The 19927-nt window shown below is 40.7% G+C and overlaps 1 protein-coding gene across 8 annotated transcripts in view; it reads right to left on the reverse strand.

Moving 5' to 3' along the window:
- ALK (ALK receptor tyrosine kinase) overlaps positions 1 to 19927 on the reverse strand; it is a 305041-nt gene that overhangs the window by 33453 nt on the left and 251661 nt on the right. For all 8 annotated transcript variants that reach the window (XR_010830090.1, XR_010830091.1, XR_010830089.1 and 5 more), the window contains 3 exons: positions 15844 to 15938; positions 14310 to 14453; positions 1365 to 1527 (listed from right to left, as the gene is read on the reverse strand). Coding sequence is in view for 5 of the 8 variants with exons in the window: in XM_066993583.1 (XP_066849684.1) it covers positions 1365 to 1527; positions 14310 to 14453; positions 15844 to 15938 (402 nt within the window). In the remaining 3 variants the exon portion in view is untranslated. The remainder of the gene's footprint in view (positions 1 to 1364; positions 1528 to 14309; positions 14454 to 15843; positions 15939 to 19927) is intronic.

Consider the following 19927-nt stretch of genomic DNA (forward strand, 5'->3'; position numbering starts at 1 on the left):
TCTCAAGTTAATGGGCCTAAGGCCTGTAATTGCTGCCTCCTTTCTCCAGGCTGTGAATTATCTACTATAGCCTTAAGAGGTGCAGAAAAGAATGTCACTCAGTTAATGACATTAGCCATTTATTATCTATACAGACTTTAAAAGTCTGTTAGGTCTTTTATAGGACTTAAATTAGACAGGTTCTTCCAGCAGGAGCCTCATTTTACCTGTGGTTCATATTGTGTAGCAAAAATCAGCCTATTTTTACAATAAAATTTTGGCAATTTCTCAACCTGAGTTATTAAAGAAATGACAATGTTGTAAGTTTATTGCCTCTTCTCTTTTGGGCTATACTTTATATCTCTATTTACTGAATGCTGGTCCTGAAAAATTTCATTCACCTCAGGCAACTCATTTTTGATAGCTGAGTAAAATATCATTAATGCTTTTTTCATTACCATCAATCCTTGTGGTAATAGGCACTCAGGTAGACCTTGAGGGTAGCCTCGCCTAACCATTTTCTCAAAACTGCTTTGCAGTAGACTTCTGTTAGAGACTGATATCTACTCCGAATATTAAAGTTCTTTTTCAATAAAGAGAAAAAAAATCAGAAGTAGCCAGTAAGTTTTAACTGAAATTTGTCCAAAGCCTTCACTGGAATTTTCTGCTTTGAAATCCATGGCACCATCATTGATTTCAATAGGGAATGTTGCATTAAAAATACACTAGATAGTCATTGATTCAAAGTGACAGTTCTGCTAATAAATTGGTGCATATAATGGCTTGATGTTACCATTCAGATGTAGTGGTACATCTGTACATTTGTTGTTTTTGTTGTTTCCCAGCAAAAGCAAAGAAGAAAAAAAGAGGTAAAAATCAGATTAAGTCGTATTGAGTTGTATCTGATCATCTCCCTTTAAGGATGACTCCACAGAGGGATTTAAGCATTATCACCCTCAGTAACAAAGCCTAAAATTTAGGTGTCTGGCTTCCAAAATCAATTCTACAGTGGTGATCTAGGCTTACAGGTTCAACTTACTATACCTAGATTCAAAACAGTCAGGGTGCTGAGCAGAGCTTGACGCAAGCTTTTTCTTTTCTCGTTTCTCCTTCCTTGCCTTGCCTTGCCTTGCCCTGCTTTGCCTTGCCTTGCCTTTTCTTGCCTTGCTTTGCCTTCCCTTGCCTTTTTCATCAAAAAGTTGCATCTAGTAGTCAACAAATCTGAAACTGGAAAGGCTGGAAATCATAGAATCAGGGAGAAGTAAAACCCATGTATAGCTGACTAAATTTCTGAATATAACATCATATATGCCTAGCATGTATCCACAGCATGGGAAAGTTTCAGTGCAAAGACACAGTATGAGAATAAGAGATGGTTTTCTTACCTGTACGTGTTGGTTGCTGGTACTCTCCAGATCTGAATGCCTTGGAGAATCCCTTCAGCTCCTACGACCACACTGAGGTTGGAGTTCCTGTAGGCGTTATTGCATTGGCTCTGTGTGGGGCCATAGGGTCCACTGGCACCACATGTTGTGAATAGCCAGTGATCTGAAATGAGGACAAGCATGCTCTGAACACCCAAAACCAAAGTAGCTGTTCTGCTCTTTATTCACTTTCTGTTGTTGCTGGATCAAGAGAAGAACCTGGTCCCTGAGGTTCTAGCCAGAACAAATATTCATTCACAGAACTCTTTCAAATGACTCATAACACTGTGCAGTTTGGTATTTGACAGCTTTTCAGCAACAGCTCCTCAAAATTACTACAACCTTGAGCATGGCTTTACTTTTTCTATTTTTTTTCTAAGTTACTTTTTCTACTTTTTTCAAGTTGGAATGACATTGCTGACTTCTGGGATAAGTCGACAGGCTGAATCTTTCTTCCCCCCCAGTAGGGACACCTATTGGGTGAGATTCAAACTCCCAGTTATACTGAGTGCTTCCCTGGGAAACCTAACATTTACTTTAGAGTTGTTTCATAAGTTAGCACATGTGTAGTTGGTTGTATTTGTCACATTCTTGGTATTTGCACATGCTTTGCAGACAGAGTATTTATCACCAGCAACCCAAAAGAACCTGTACTACTTTTGCTTCAATAAACTATGCCAGTCATGTACTAGACTGATAGTGTGTTGCGCTATTTGTGCATCTGTGATCGTGATAATTCAATATAACTACTGCAAATGCACCCAAAGTGCTGCACTATTGTGTTATTTGTGCATCCGCCGTGATCATGATAATTTAATATATTGAATGTGACTGGACTTACAGTGCCAAATTGGGCATCAGTCAGAATCTAAGACAAGCTGCCCCCAGCCCCTCTGATATTTGAGGACAAGCTGGAATTCAAGGGGGTTTAGGTCCTGCCAAACTTCCTTACCCTTTAACACAACACTAGCCCCATGCAAATATGTTTTTAGAGCAAGGCTTTGCTGATTTGTGCCTCACCAATCTGAATTTTTAATTTGAGCACATGATGCTGAAATGTCATGCCTTTTCCAAAAGATTCACTATTAGGGCCAGCACAGTTACAAGACCACAATGCTCTTATAAAACCCACCCTAGTATGTTTGCTAGTAGATCAGGAAATATTTCCTAGGTAATCAAAGCTAACATATAGATGGAAAATAAGTAGACTAAGCATTTTTGGTGCTCTTTAAATGTGATCGCTCATCCATACTTGTTAACAAGCTAATACACAGTACCCAATGAACTCCGTTATTGGAATTCATCCTACTGACATAGAACATGTTAGTAGAATAAACTGCCATTAAAGACAAAAGACACATCTAAAAAAAGATATTTCTACAAATGGTGTCAGGTCAGCCAGTCCTCTTTTTGATATCATTAAAGGGTAGTAATTTTCCCCCCAACTTCCTCTAATGCAAAACAACATATGCAGACTCCTTCGGTACTATCTAGCTCAGACAATGAGAAGATTAGCTGGATCTGCTTCTTGGCATTTGGAGCTATTGTCTAAGCAGATCTGGTCTAGAAATGATGGTCAAAATATTTTTGGACAAGAGAGGCAAGCAGTTCTACCATTATTGTTGCTGGAGTAGCTTACCTGCCAGAAATAAAGGCAATACATTAGTTTAGCCATGCACAAGTTTTCACAAACTAATCCTTAAGATGGGCTAAATTCATTCTTATTAAAAAGTTCAGTGCACGAAATGGATCAAACAATTTGGCAGGACTGTAAGAAATAAAGTGGCTGGTACTTCTGAAAACCCTTCATAACAGAGTCTTGGCTGTTTCAGAAGCAATGCAAAACTACTTTAGGAAAGCTTCCTAATCAAAGTACTGCTGAGAGAATAAGCTCTTCTGTCTTATTGCAGAATCTACATCATCCCTCCTCCACACCCTCCTGTAAGGACCTTCTAGGGACTTCGCTACTGTTGCTTGTTTTATACGAATACTTACACACTTATTTTACTATTTCTCAAATTCTTCAGCAATGGGTGGCTGTATAAAGTCTTAAAATTAGTAGACAGCAAAAGGAAGAATTCCCCTTTCCTCCTCTGAGACAAATGCATCCTTCACTCCTTCCCCCCAAAAACGTGAACAACAGGTATGAGGGAAAAGCACCTAAAAAGGAAAGTAGTTCTAAAGGTTCCAATGTAAAATGCTTCAGTAGCTCACATCCTGAAAAACTTACAGTCTTATACCAGAAGTTACATACGTTTATTATTTTTCTGGCAAAAACAAAAAACAAAGAAAACCAAAGCAAAATTTCACACGAAATGGAAGATGAGACTCATTCTGTCAGCTATCACAGTGATTTAACACTGTAGCATCCCAGTGGGCTAAGCCATCTGCACTGAAACATATGTTTAGTAATGCAGACAGGTAAATGTCTTCACTTGGAACAATAAGAAGCCATTTGGATGTCTCTGGTGAAGCATCAAAAATACTCCCAAGGGTAGAAGCAGATGACCTTCAAGGGTACAATACATCCAAAACTTGAGAGAATCAAAATGGAAAACTGAAAGTGATAAAACCTAGCACAGACCATAGCTTGTGCACACTGCTGCTATAGTTAAGCTTTGCATTTATGATTTACTCCAGTTAAATAAACCTTATTCCTTAAGTGTCTGCTCACCTGGAAGAATTACCTCTAGACTATCACACGTGCAACACAGAGCATGGCTGTACCTGAAACTGGCAGCTGTTGACTCTCACTGGGTTCCAGGTACAGGGGATCAATAAACTGTGTCTTATTCCAAAACTGTATTTAATGACCCTTTGTTTCGTTAAACAGCCCAATGTCCTGTCAGAATAGAAGAAAAGTGCCCTCATGCTGTAAACATTATGTCTCCAGACTTTGAACTGAGAAGCGTTGGTACTTTCCAGTTCTTCAGCAGACTAAAGGATGCTTACTTCCAGTGCAGAGGCAGTATCAGGGTAAGACCAAATAAATTTAAGATTAGTGAATGTGCATCTAAGCTCTTAGAACCTGACTTTTAAAGCAGAGTATGATAGGTCTAAAGAATCAAAAGCCACAGATATATTATGCATGCATGACATGACATAAGGAACCCGGAGATGACTGAGTACAGAAGGTACTACCTTAGATTTCAAAAGTGGTCCTGTTGTGTTTGCACAGTGGTATAAGCAAGGTTATATCTAAAGCCTCCCTTGTTCTGCAGCTGCCTTAGTCAGTGCTAGCAAACATACTTAATTGCTCAGTTCAGGTAGATGGTGGACGGGAAGGGATGAATTCATGTTCCAGAAGCAGTAGAGCTGGGCAGTGACATTCTCATAAAACATGGCAGGAGGAAGTCTGGCCCAAGTGAAGTCCATAGGAAGCTGATTTCAAAGAGCAAGGATTTCAGTAAAAGACAACAGACAGGTGTTGCATGAGCTCCTCATTTGTCACTGCTGCACTGACTTGCAGACAGTAGTCTTCCTCCCATTTATATTCCCTTCCATATTTTTATACCAAAAGCTATTCCAACACATAGCAGTTTTGTTGCTGAATTTAATGGGACAGAATATGGCACGAGAAGATGTTGCCCCTCATTTCAACATGATCAGGACAGATAGGTCTCAGTTACTGTTTTGGATACAGACTAAATCCTCACACTTTCCTCCCTCTTCTCTCTTAAGTTTCACAAAACCAATCCTCAATCTGCAGATACAACAGTAGCCAAAGGTCTTAAACCACTAACCTAGTATTAAAACAGACTCAAAGTAATCCCTACCTTAGATAACCCACCATTTCTTTTTTTAAGGTAAGAATAGACATTCATTCATCCCCTGTAAAGTCCTGGTTTTCCCTGATTCTAGAAATGACTGCAGCACATCTCATGAGCTCAAAGACAGCATTTACATGGGTTGCTGCCTGACACAGCAGTTTACAGTAATTCAATTTGCAGCATTATTTTAATCTCCAAAGACTAAAGAAGCAGCCCTGAAGTGAAACTCCTTAAGCAGCTAGGTGAGAAACACTGATGCCCAACCGCGATCTGCTGCATGCTGCATGGCATGCCTCTTCTTTGTTCTGCAGCGTGTGACAAGGTAACACTGCTGGCACTTCACACACACCTGACAGCAAAAAAAGCAGGATTCCCCAGTCTAAATCTTCCCCAACAACTAGCACATTTTGGAATGTTGCCCAACTTCATGCAAGTCACAGATGGCTGATTTCCAGAAGCAGCTGGGCATTCCCATAATGAAAACTACCAAGCAGCCAAATGCAGGGTCCCTAATATGTTCTGACTTTGGCAGTTGGAAGATACTAGCTGGGCTTCAGAACTGGAAATTCCTTTTTGGGATGTGGGGAAGAAAATAAATGAACATTGCTCTGAGATCAGGGTATTAAATTTCAGTGAATAATTTATACATCAGTTCATCTGACAGAATGCCTACTTCCACAATAAACTTGACAAAAGCACTATTTGGTCTGCTGTCTGTTCACCCACACATCTGCCCTCCTCAAGCTCCCCGGCAGTCTTCCCACCATACCACTAAGGTCCCAGGAAAAACATTGTGTAGGAAATGCTATTTGGGGTCTATTTAAATAGATTTTTAAAAATTTCTTCTTCCCACTTTTTATTCACAAATCAGATTTACTGATATATTAACACAGATACACACACACTGGTGCTTATTTTCTTCAGCAGATCAAGAATTCTTGTTTTCACACAGCTTGGCTAGATACATAAAATGCTCAGCAATTAACAGCACTGGAATTTAGATGCAGCAAAGAGGAGCGATGCCCTGCTTCTGCAAAGAAAAAGAACAAAACCCCATAAGACTTAAAATGACTAATTTATTTGAGGTTCTGACACAACTTGAAGCCCAAGGTAGTACTGCTGCAAATAATAAAAAACAACGAAGGGAAAACAGTGGCACAAAGCCTAAAGTACATTTGTACTGCTAACGCAGAAAACAATTTCCCTGTCACATACAGCATATAAACTCCATATCACCAAACAGCTACAGGCCTTTTAGCTACACTTCAAGGGCCTATAGGTATTAACTGGCATTTCTTAAATTAAGTTGGTTTGAACCAAGTTTCAACTTGTTCCAAGCCAAAGCTTTACTGTGATTTGAGAAAATCACAAACTAAGCACTGAGGTGCTGGAATTACTTTGGACTCTAGAGTAATGCACTAATGAAAGCATTGGTGCTTTCCGTGTGTAGGCACTGTGTAAACCATGTGTAGGCACTGTGTGGAATGCACTGCCACAACCTCTCTTCAGGCCAAGATGCTATCTTTACTTCCGCCAGATTAAAAATAAATAAATAAATTAATAAGGGTTATACGGCCTAACACTTTCAGGGGCACAGAAACCCCAGTTACTAAAATTATGGAAGCAACTAATCCCATTAATTGTCCCTCAGAGACTTCAGTATACTTCTTCCTCTAAGGCAGCTGTGAGTGAACATCATGCCACGAACGAGCAGAACACTTGCTTCATCTACGTGTAAAAACATTCACAAACTCCCTTGCAATATGTGGGCAATATGGCAAGTTACAGGCTGACAGAATACTATGCATCTTAACCTTCGATAGCATTTGGCTGCCATTAGCATCGTGATACGTGTGGTAGGATGTACCTTTGATTCAGTGCATGAACAATCTCAGTTATGCACTGCCAGTAATTCCAGACTTGGTCTGTGCTAGAAGTCTGTAGACAAACTATACTGCAAGCATATGTAACAAACATGTTTAGTGCTGTGAGGAAAGAAAGACCTTTAAATTCTGCTTCAGGTTCTATCGTTTAATGGTGTCCTGTGAGCACTAATCTGAGATCACTATCTTTCCCAGGATTAAGTTTGCCAGACATTAACAGAACTGGGTAGGTTTGAAAGATGATGGCGATTGCAGAACTAAGTTTTGCTCACAGATACAGTCTCTGACTAGTTAAATGTGTCTACACAATAATGGTAAAGGGATGTACTATGTATGAGAATATCACACTATATATTAGGTAGAAATTAGTGAGTCTTGCTAACAGTGCTGTAAACAGTTACACAGGTATGACTAGACTAAGAGGAGGTTGTTTTTTTCAGTTATTTATGGAGTTACTACCTTTACCCTGTCTTTCCATTCTGTAAATGGAGAAGGCAATGGAAGATGTGGACATATTTTTCAGTTAAACAGGAACAGCATCTGCGCTAATGATGAATGTATGCCTCATTTGTCCTGAGTGTCATTTCAAAGAAATACTCAGAGCTTCTTTCTTGTCTGTATAGATTAATGGAACACTGTCTGGGCATCCATTGAGGAAATTATCTATGGTCAGTATAACAGGACAAGGGGTGACTTTGAACAGCGATGAGAACGGCTTGTTTCTTGCTACACTCTGGAACCAGAAACTAACAAAGCAGCATGAAGAAAAATATTTTTTTTTCTCTTTTATATTTCATGTATATATATATAGTTTTCTTTAAAGGCTGCTTAGTGAGAGATGCTACTAACTTTTTGGATTTTTTTTCTGTTCAGAGTTGCAAAAGGTGATAGAAATGCATGTTGGATAACAGAGGCCATATCAGGAGGAGGTGGCAAAATCATTTCAAAATCTTTCCTGAGATTTATAGCAGTTTCTGCACAATTTAAACTGTTGCATTTTAAAGAGTAGTGGCAGCTTTCAATTTTAAGTTTAAAATGTGTTAACTACCCTGTTTATTTCAATTGTATGATTAACTCTGGAAAGCAGTAATTCCAATTTAACCGTTCCATGTTGGTTCTCAGTATTGTACCTCTGCTATTTTTAATCCTCTACAGAAAGCAAGTGTAAACTCTGCAATAAAGAAATTCATGACTACATAATCTGAAATCCCTCTATCCATCTTCAAACATTTTCTATCACTATTCAGAATGCTACTTTTGTTGGAGAGGAGGGTACTGAGCTGTTTGTTCACTGTGTTAATTGATGCTTAAAACAAAAATACAATTCTGTAGATACCTTTATTGCATTATACCAACAGTTCAGTTAGTATAATTGCACGCAAAGAACAACCAAATGTAATTTTCTTTTACTTAATACTTGCTCTGCTGTTCCTTTCAGCTACTTCATCTGATTAACTAATGTGACTCAGAGTTCTTCCGAGAAACAGCTATGTAAGTACTTGTAACAGGACTCTCCCTGACAGAAAAGAAAATCCGTGCAGCCACTAGGTGCTGTGGGGAAAAGACTGGAGCTGAAGAAAAATTGTAATCCAGTCCAGAAAATGATTTGATGACAGTTTCCATGCAAGAAAGCAGGGTCACACAATGGCAGACTGGATGGCACAAAACATCACAATATTTGAGCTTAACATTTTTGTTCGCTTTACAACACACCATTTTTGTACTGTATGACCTGATAGAAGTAAGTTGTCAGTGGGATTGATGAGAAGCTGAAACATCAAAAAAGAGGCTATCCTCATGGTATTTACAGCCTACTCAAAAGCAAAAGAAAGCTTTAATTAAAGCTTGAATGCTCTGTTTCTTGTCTCCTTTTGCTTACTGAAAATCCTACTTTTTCTCTTCCCAATTTCCATGATTGTCATTCGTTTTCCTAGAGTTCCTCACTAGTGATCTCTGTCTATGCCTGAATTTCCCATATTATGGCCTTGTCTATAGAAGGAAATTGCATTGGTTTGATTTAAATTGGCTTTTTAATTGGTAGTTGAACTCCCTGTAGAGAGATGCTATGGTCTGAGCAGCTTTCAGTTTTACTTAAACTAATACCCAACTGATATTAAAACTAACCTGAAGTAAGCTTGGTTTCCATCGAAATAAACACCACAAAACCTTTTGTACAGATCTAACTATTTCAATCAAAAATCCTAGTTACACTAAAGTTGCTTCAATCTTCTGGCATAAGAGGGCTTTCTTGCAACTTTTTTGCAGGCTTCTTCCAGAATCAAGTTTCACCTGCAACATTTCAGCAAGAAGCTGGCATTCCAGTGAGTGACATGTAAATTAATTGAAAAGGAAAGCCTTTGCATTGCTCTGTGGCCATCTATCTCATGGCCACCTTGCACTGCAAGTGACTGGGCAAAGTAAAACCTGCAGGGATTTTTTTTTTTGTGTGTGTGTCAGTACTGGTCATCATCAAGAAACTTGAGAGAGTAACACCATCATGCTATGTAGAGAATAAGACCATAACTGGGGTCTTATTCTTCACGTAGTGTGTTCATCAGCCTGTGTGTTACACACAATAGTGTTTAATAGATCTCTGGAAACTTCAGGATCTTTTAGGGTGTGGCTGCGTTGTATGTTTCAAACCTTTTGCTGGACTCTTGTGTACAAGTCCTGGAGGAATGCCAAGCCATTGTGAGCAATGGTAGGGCTGAAGCAATTCACTGGGTACGGGCCTGAGAACAGAGAGGACAGGGACACTGGTGGTGATGACTGTTCATCACTTCTGCTGAAACTGGATTTCTAGGGCAAAACCAGCAGGTGCATGTAAGAGGTTGTTCTCAGTTACAAAGGAGCAAATCCAGCCCCTTACCCTTGAAAGCAATGGAACTTATTTGGATATACTGTCAGGTAAATAAAGTGGTACCTGTCTTTCAGATCATACTTCCTGCTGTGCAGGCTGAGCAGGCTCAGAGACCTGGGGAAGGCATTTTATTATCCTGTTGTCTCCTGAGCTATAGAAACAGCATTTTCTTTGTTTTAATATGATTTCTTAAGAAGGAAATACTACAGCCTGTGATCCATCACACAAGCCAAAGATCACATTAGCTGTAATTACTTTTGGCTGAGCTCATATCGGTCAATGCAGTCTTTGGGACTTCAGGGTGGTGCTGATCCTGTTATTTCACTAAAACAACAGTAAATATGGGGCCATGAAAGCAACGGCCTTGACAGACTCAGCCTGAGGTTTCTTAAATGCATTATAGAATGTAGAAAGTAACAAAATTAAATCTGGGTAAAATGCATAGCCCAGGGACCAAACAAGCATCTGCACTGTTTACTGAGAGCAGGGACTGAGAAACACAAAGGAAAAAGGTGATTTGGTATTGTGGAGACACTCAGAAACGTAATGACTTCCCATTGCAAGAAGCTGCAGCACAAGTTTGCTGATGTATGCCCTGCCTGCACCAAAAGGGCACAAACGGCAAAAAACTGCTGTAGGACTGATTTCAAACCCCAAGGGCTATAGACAATTTTTGACAGACACTTGAACAGGATGGAGGATCAAATGCAGAAATTAGGCAAGATGGCTTCAATATCACAGGAATTGCCTTGAACCTTCACCCAGAGTTCAATACAGATGATTTCTATTGCTCAAAGTACCTCAGTGACCTTTTCTTCTACCTCCATAGAATTTGACTCCCATTATTTCTACTTTTCAATCATTTCTTTAAATTGCATTCTCCAGATAGAACAGGGAATAGAAGAGCTAGATGTGTCCCATCATATCAGGCCTAGTGAGAAAAAGGAGGCAACAAAATTCTGAAAGAAGCCTATGGCCATACGATTTCTGGCCTAACACCTACACGCTCATTTTAGATTAATTTTGTGTCCAAAGTTCAGGCCAATTTCCAATCTGATACTGGTATTTAATGGCTTTTATGTTACTAAAAGAGTAGGTACCCTGGATGGAAAACTGCAGCAGGCTTGGGCAACTACATTACCACATAAGCATGGATACTCCTATGGAAAATCCATAATCTACACTTGTGTGCGGATCCTACCTCAAGAAGACCTACCTAAGAAGAACACTGAAATCACTTGAAAAGTGGTTCCACTTAGGCAGGTAATGGAGGTACAGATATCACAGGAGACATTTCAAAGGATCCACTAGGGGGAGCGGTGCAACAGAATTGTGCTATACCTGTAACCCAGAGGTCAATACATCAAAACCATCCTCTGCTTCAGGCTTCTGAGTCCCCACTTGGAGTACTGCAGACACGTCTGGGACCCCCAGCATAAGAAAGATGTGGAACTTTTAGAGTGGGACCACAGCAGGGCCATAAAGATGATCAGAGGGCTGGAGCACCTCCTATGAAGAAAGGTGCTCTCTAGCTGGGGATGTTCAGCTTAGAGAAGAGAAGGCTCAGAGGGAACATTATTGTAGCTTTTCAATACTTAAAGGGGGCTTAAAAAACAGATGGAGAGCAACTTTTTGCTAGGTCAGATAATGACAGGAGAAGGGGGAGTGGTTTTAAACTAAAAAAGGGGAGATTTAGATTAGATATTAGGAGGAAATTCTTTACTCGGAGGGTGGTGAGGTACTGGCACAGGTTGCCCGGAGAAGATGTGGATGCCCCATCTCAGGAGGTGTTCAAAGCCAGGTTGGATGAGGCCCTGGGCAACCTGGTCTAGTGGGTGGCATCCCTGCCCATGGGAGGGGGGTTGGACCTAGATGGTCCTTAAGGTCCCTTCCAACCCAAGTCATTCTATGATTGTACGATTGTGTGACAGTATGATCCTATGATCTGCAAACAGAATTTAAGGGCCTTTTTGGAAAGTATATTTTTGTGACCTACGCAAGCTCATGCATTACACCTGTAACAGAGCTAGACACAATCTTGATAGCTAAATCATTGAATATCCTGAGTCAGAAGGCACCCACAAGGATCATCGAGTCCAACTGTTGGCTCCACACAGGACCACCCAAAATTCAAACCATATGTCTGAGAGCATTGTCCAAATGCTTCTTCAACTACAACAGGCTTGGTGTCGTGACCACTTCCCTGGGGAGCCTGTTCCTGTGCCTGACCACCCTCTCAGTGAAGAACCTTTTCCTAATATTCAGCCTGTACCTCCAACGCAATTTTGTGCTGTTCCCTGGGTCTCATCACTGGTCACCAGAGAGAAGAGATCAGTGCCTTCCTCTCTGCTCCCCCTCATGAGGAGGCTTTAGACCACAATTAGGTCTCCCCTCAGTCTCCTCTTCTCTAAGCTGAACAAATCAAGTGATTTCAACCACTCCACATACATCTTGCCCTCTAGACCTTTCACCTCCCTTGTTGCCCTCCTTCTTACATTGTGGGGTCCAAAACTGCACACAGTACTCAAGGTGAGGCTGCACCCATGCAGAGTAGAGTGGGACAATCCCTTCCCTTTGTCAGCTAGCAATGCCGTGCTTGAAGCACCCCAGCAGATGGTTGGCCCTTTTGGCTGCCAGGGCACGCTGTTGACTTACATTCAACTTGCTGTCAGCCAGAACCTCCAGATCCCTTTCCTTCTCATGGCTTCTCTCCAGCTCATCTTGTCCCCCAGTCTGTACATGTATCCAGGATTGCCTCATCCAGGGTGCAGAATCTGGCACTTGCTCTTGTTCAGTTTCATGTGGTTGGTGACTGTGCAGCCCTCTAATTTGTTAAGATCTCCTTGCAAGGCCTCTCTACCCCTGAGGGAGTCAGATCCTCCTAATTTAGTATCATTTGCAAATTTACTTAGTATACATTCAAGTCCTGCATCCAGATCATTTATGAAAACATTAAAGAGAACCCTAAAGCACAGCATCCACTCTCCCTATTTAATCCATCACTCCTGCACTTTTCTTGCTGCATGATGTTCAGAAGAGAAAATATCAACAAACTCTACTTGATGGCAACTCTTGGCCTACACTGCAGACATCAGCCTCCACCACCACAACTCACTTTACTAGAGCTCACTGGTTCAGGTACCAGCAGCTGCCCTGCTGAGGCTACTCCAGCTTTTCAAGCAGGCTTTGAAGACTGTGTTGAGCTTTTGATTGCACTGGCCAGACTGCTGCTGGTATCAGAGCTGACTTAACACGAGCTCATGTATTTCAATAGTACACTGCAGGTAGGAGAGTAAAGCATAACATAGAGTAGAACAGATTTTAAAAAGTCTTTCTAAGATGGAAGAATGGGAGAGAAGGAAGAAGCATGAACAAATCCCTGGGCTTACTCACAAAGTAAAGGAGGCATATACCAACCACGCCCCTGTTCTCTAACTTAAGAGAGGTGGTATTTCAAATCAGCAGGCATCTATAGCCCTATGTGAGGAGGAACAGCTGCACGCAGTGCTAAGGGTGGCAGTTGTAGCAAATGCATGCTTCTCTCTTGTAGTCATCCTTCATTTCCATGGTCAGACCTGCTCCTCTAGATAGGTCTGGAGTGCTCCCCCAGGTTAGCTGTGGCCACCTGAACTGAATCAGGAAGAAAAACTGGCAAGGAAGAGGGAAAAGGGGTAGACTGACATAGCAATGCTCCTGCTATGTGTAGCTCCTGAAACATATATTAGAATGTGTGGGCAAGCCTGGGAGAGGGAAGAGATAAATGCCTGGGAGACAGTGATGTGATGGGGAGGGAAAGGAAATCTTGCATCAATTTGTATCACACCACTACAACTAAGCTGGAAAGGGGAACCAGGGCGAGAATCAAGTATACAAGACTGCCATTTCTGACAAAAATTATGTCTTTAAAATCAAGTCCCATGCTGTACTTTTTCAAATGGGGAATGAAGATATTACTGAAAAAAAAAAGGAAAAATTTGAATTTTGTTATTTCAAACAAAGCTTATATTAACCACAGATGGGTGTTTAGGTTACCACATGCTGGACTCAGTTAATTTGGACACTTCGGTTTGATTCCTTCCAATTTTCAAATGATCATGAGATCAAATAAATCTGTCTTACAATTCAAAAGCAATCTTTACTTTAAGAAGAGCCTCACTCTGGTTCTTTTCTTTCACAAGCTTGCAATCAAAATCCAAGTAACAGTTAACAGCTAAAGGTAATTGTTTTCTACAGTTTTTTGTTTGTTTGAAAGAGATTTAGAAAAAGATCTGAGGAAAGGCTTTGGTTAAAAAGAATAAAAAAGAATCATATTGCTTTTAGCCACATTCAGTTGAAATCTGTACTTGTTGGAAATCTCTGCTGTCTGAGAATGCTTCTCAGATCAGACAATTACCTGCTGGACCAGAAATGGGGGCAGTGCTGAGCTGGAGATTTCCCAGAAGCTTTTGTTCCCATCCAAACTTATTCTTGCCACCTCTATTGGTAAGCAAATTGCTTGAGTCTGGGGTAGTACTTCGAGGTATCTTCTCTCCACTGACTAGAAAACAAGAAGTCACAGATTGATTATCACAGTGCTGAGTCAGCATGTAATAAAAAACTCAAGTTAATTAACAGCTGGAGGCTTCTCTGCTGAGAATTAGAGCCTGCAGACACAGGATACAATAATATTAAAAGGAAAGGACAGATTGACTTTCCATTGCTGTAATGGGAACTGTGACAAATGAAAAATAAACAGGAATGGGTGGTGGACAAAACAGCAAGTGAATGAAGACACAAAACAGAAGTACAGAACAATCTCTAGCAAGTGCTTTTTAGCACTTGCTTGTTTCTCTTTTAGTCAGTAAAAATATGTATATTCTTTCTGAAGTAGACTACTTTTAGATCTCTTTAGAATACTGGAACCTGAAACTGAAGTGCATGGTACTTATGCACAGAAACCAAGATGTATCACTGCATAAACGGAAACACTCACAGTCCCAGACAGCACAAACTAACAAAACACAAAGCAGATGAAACTTTCTGACTGCTGTTGGATGAGGAAGTGGCTCAGAGGTTTTCAATCTACTAAAGATGACAGAAGTTGTAGCTTCAAGCCTAGGAGATGAATGAACACAGTTAAGTTCCACCGTTCAACCCAAGGCAGAGGTTTCCTGTGTTCACAGCACCAATCCTCAAGTAAGTTGTTGGTCTGAGGTATAGAGTGACAGATCATTGAACACATTTACAAATTAAGCATTTCACTATGCATGAGATTATGAGCTAGACACAACTGTTCAATAAAAATCTAAATGGGGTGAATCTGGCAGCAGAGGTATAGACTGGCCATATTTTAAAGGCTGGTTGATCACAAAGTTTGGACCTAAATCCATATTTTTCCCGAAAGTAGGAGAGAGGAGAGATCCTAGTTTCTGATTCAGACTAAAAGGCATGTCAGCCCAAATAAAAAAACACCAACAACCTTGTTCTAATTCAAATGTAGCATTGTGCCCAATGTCATTGCAAAGTTAGTGTCAATCACAGACTGCCTGTCTTCTCCTAGCCAGAGTCCAACTGTCATTCATTTTGATAACTGTCACACAGCAAGCCAGGTCATGTGGAACTCTATAATCACAGACTGGCTTCTGCATCAGCCTGTGCAGGTAGGTGATGCTACTATCTTAGCTGGAAACTGACTCTCCCACACCATATGTCTTACTATTCATTTACTGCCAAACTCAGAACCCATTCACTAGTCAGTTCTTCTAATAAGATACGAATCTGAACAGTCTCCTTCATCTTAGCACAAGTATTTCAGAAACATGCCTTTTTTCAAGAGTCTTTTGAAGAGAACAACATGCAATCCCCTCCCCACAGTTTCAACCCCTCTCCAAGTTTCAGTTGCATAGCAAATAAAAGACAAACCACTTGCAGATAAAAGGAAAACTTACTTGTTAAATAACAGTCCAGACTAAGGGAGACATTGTCAAAAGCAATAATGGCATCAGATCCTTCTTCCCATGAAGCGATGATCTGAAACCAAAACCTGCACAGATTGGAAGAACAGGGATTAAAGTCTGGTAAAGGGATAAAACAGAGCTATTCACAACTAAAGCAGTTTTAGAATGGAGAAATAAAAAAAAAAAAAAACCAACTTTTCTTTCACATACAAAAATATTAAATTGACAGAGAAAGCATCCTCACCCCTGACAAGCAAAGAGGATCTTCAGAGGGGAGCTGCACATGAATATAGGCAGAAAAATGAGTATAGCCCCTTGTCCTTCCAGGGGCTTACAATCTGAAGCAGGTGCCAGTACTTGTGCTGGGGGGTGACTTCTGGCACCAAAAATCAGACACCTAAGGTGATTTTATTCCCACAAGTGTTTTGCACCCTAAAGTGCTAAGAAAAGTACGTAGGCTGGAGGTTCTGAAGTCATTTAGGAGTTTTTAAAAAGAAGCTGGCAAAAGCTGAAAGCAATTCAGTAGGTATTTGGTACTGATCGAGGAAGACAAGGATATCTTACAGTCCTGGAAGTCCCCCCAAAAAAGCTACAAACAAGCAAACAAAACCACCACCACCAAAAAAACCACGAGAACTGTGTAGTCCATAGGAACAACAGAACTCTTTATCTCCTTGTTGAAGCTGTGCAGGTTTGCCTTAAAACACTTCCATATTCTCATCTGGCTTTTGCAGGGAGTAGGCTTTTGCCACTCTGATGTTACCAAAAGAAAGATCACTGTAAATTCACACGCAGTGGTATTACAAGTCAACAGGTAGAGCAAAAATAATGTACAACCTAGTATTTCAAATCTGATAGTATACAGACCACAGCATTTTTTAGGGCATTCACGGATTTAGGTTTTCTCTTTGCTTAGTAAACGCATGTTCTCCTGATGCGTATCTGTCACAATTTGTAGGAGAACAATTTATAAAGCAACAGATCATGGCCTGGAAATCCGATACGATGCCAAAAGGTTGTATCAAAACTAGAAAAACATGAAGACAGCATATGATGCAAGCTGCAAGAGAATAAAAAATGTTATTTAAACCTTGTTCAGTTTTGTATCTTGATGTTTTACAGCACCTTAAGTTAGAGCTGTTTATGTGTTTCTTTAACGTACATAACTTGCTTATGGTTCCTACTCTAGATTTTGGATTTAAGATTTTAGCTAGAATGTGCATTCTTGCAGGTGTTTCAGTTTAGATGACAAGCTGATGAACAAAGTATTTTTGTGGAGCACTCCTATTTATTTTAAAAGGCTGTACAAATCCTGTTTCCTGCACTGCTGCAATAATCAAAATGCCAGCAGAATTTTCTTCTCACAGCTTGTAGTCCTTTATGTATGGCTTTTGGTCTAAAACATTTTCTCATCTTTTTGGCAGCTATCAGTATTCTTACATTAGCCTTGTTGCCTCCTGCTGTTTTTAAAATCTACCTTTTACTTCACCAACAAACCAAGCTCACAAAAGAATAACCAAGTGACACACCTGTCACAGAGAACTGGCCCTAGTACTGAGCCCTGGGTGACTCCAGTAGTGACCGGCCTCCAACTGGATTTAACTCCATTCACCACGACTCTTTGGGCTCAGCTATCCAGCCATTATTTAACCCAACGAAGCGTACACCAGTCCAAGCCATGAGCAGCCAGTTTCTTCAGGAGAATGCTCTGGGAAACAGTGTCAAAAGCCTTACTGAAGTCAAGGTAGACCACATCCACAGCCTTTCCCTCATCCACTAAGCGCGTCACTTTGTCATAGGAGATTGAGTTCGTCAAGCAGGACCTGCCTTTCATAAACCCATGCTGACTGGGCCAGATCACCTGCTTGCCCTACAAGTGCCGCGTGATGACACTCAAAATAATCTCCATGAGCTTCCCTGGCACTGAGGTCAAACTAACAGGCCTATAGTTTCCCGGGTCTACCCCCTGGCCCTTCTTGTAGATGGCTGTCACATTTGCTGGCCGCCAGTCAACTGGGACCTCCCCTGATAGCCAGGACTGATGATAAATGATGGAAAGCGGCTTGGCCAGCTCTTCTGCCAGATCTTGGTGAGTGGCTGCAAAATGGCAGCGATGCCCGATTTAAATGGCCCGCCGCTGATGCTGCTGGCTCCGCCCGCGCCTCATCAGCCTCCCTTACGAGGGCTGCCGGGCCCTGGCGGCTCCCTTGGCTGCCTCGAGTGGCCCCAGTGACGGAAAAAAAGCCCAACTGCCTCGATCCCTCCACTCCACCACAGAACGCGTCTGCCCCAAAGCCGATCTTGGCAAGAGATGGATAAAAAAGAAGAGATGGATACTTCTGTAAAGGCTACTGTGCATCTTTTTTTGTACTTGCAGGCAACTGAATACTTCTGAAAATATTTCTGGGCAATTTCCTGAGCAGAACATAAGCTTCATGCTGCAAGGTGTTAACCTTTGATGGTCATGTCCTACCTCTCCAGACAACAAAAGGTTGTTCTTACATGAATTATCAAACGGTCAGCCCCTCAGAGCACGAAAGCGTGATACAAAACAGTGTTTCTGTCATGGAGGAGAATGCCATCTATTTGCCCATACAAGAATGCAATAGGTTGCCTTTTACTCTTACTTAAGCGAGAGCCTTGCCAGTTTCAACTGCAGGAACACTGGGACCAGCACGCATAAGAAGTTTCTTGAAGTTCACCAGGGATGAAAAAACTGATAGGAAAGACCCCAAAAGACAAGAATCATGTGAATGTCAAGCACTGTCAGGACCACCAATGCTGCTCTGGTTGCCTATTAATCTGTGTTTCTTTTCCTTTTTCTTCCTTTTCCTTTTCCTTTACCTTTTCCTTTTCCTGTTCCTTTCCCTTTCCCTTTTCTTTTTGTTCTTGTTTTAAACATTAATGCAGGTTCAGTACAAGCCTTCTCTTGAGACCAGAGTTTCTGCAACAAATAGTTCATCTTTTCCTCTTCTCCAATTTAATGCCGCTATTAATTTAGAAATATGATGTCTTTCAAATTCCACTGAAACATGATCATCAGTTAACCAACATTTCCATCATTAGCTTTGGTGGTTCTAGCTTAATGGGCTAATTAAGGGAAATTTAATCAAAACTGAAGATGGAAATGTCACACATCAGTGAGAAGGAAAAAAAAACCACACAGATGATCTCATTCCCTTCCCCTCCTTTTTCTTCCTTCTGTTTGATCCTATGCTTACTGAAATAAACGAACCAATTCCCACTGACTTTGCTAAAGCTGATACCAAAACATCAAAAAGCATATGCTACTGTGGTGACTTAGTGTAATGCTGTCGGTGACAAAATCTCACTGGTATTTTCACACAGCTCCAAGTGGGCTATGCTGACTATGCATCCAATACTTGAACTAGTACCTATACAGCACGTATACTGATCCACCACACCATATACACATACTCACTGTTAACACAGACGCTTTGGTGGATGGCAATGAAAGACCATTCCTGAGGTAAATATATAGAAGCAGTAAAATTAGTGCTGGCAATCTTGTCACAGCTTTGTTGTTTATTAAATTCCAGCAACATCCTCACATGGAATGCAATGTTATTCTGGATAACTCTGTGTTTGTAAGATAGATTTCTTCATAAGAATCAAAATATGCCTGCTATGAAGGGTTTTAATGACTTGGATATCAGAAAAAATGTTACTTGAGGACTGGTGGAAATTACTTTTTTTCCGTCTCTTCTTCTATCTTATTTGAATCCAGCAGCACAAATAGAAAAAAAAAGTTCTTTAGATGTCTGCCAATTGGGAAATACAAGTTATATCCAGCAGAACTGAGCATCAGCTGAGCTGTAAATGGAACTCATACAAAGACCCCTTTTAAGAATAAAAAATAAAAATTAAAAAATTAATAAACTGTTTGAGGCTGATGGGAAATGTGGTACCAGGTGGGCAAAAAAATAGAAATAAAAATTCAAATCTCCCCTTTGCGAACATCACCTCAGTTGTTTGAAGGATTCAAGTTTTACTTAAATTTAAAAAACACTCAAGGGTGACTACTGATCAAATACCTTAGAATCATGGATAAGAA

The sequence above is a fragment of the Anser cygnoides genome, chromosome 3 (genome assembly GCF_040182565.1).
Source record: "Anser cygnoides isolate HZ-2024a breed goose chromosome 3, Taihu_goose_T2T_genome, whole genome shotgun sequence".
Taxonomy (NCBI): Eukaryota; Metazoa; Chordata; class Aves; order Anseriformes; family Anatidae; genus Anser; species Anser cygnoides.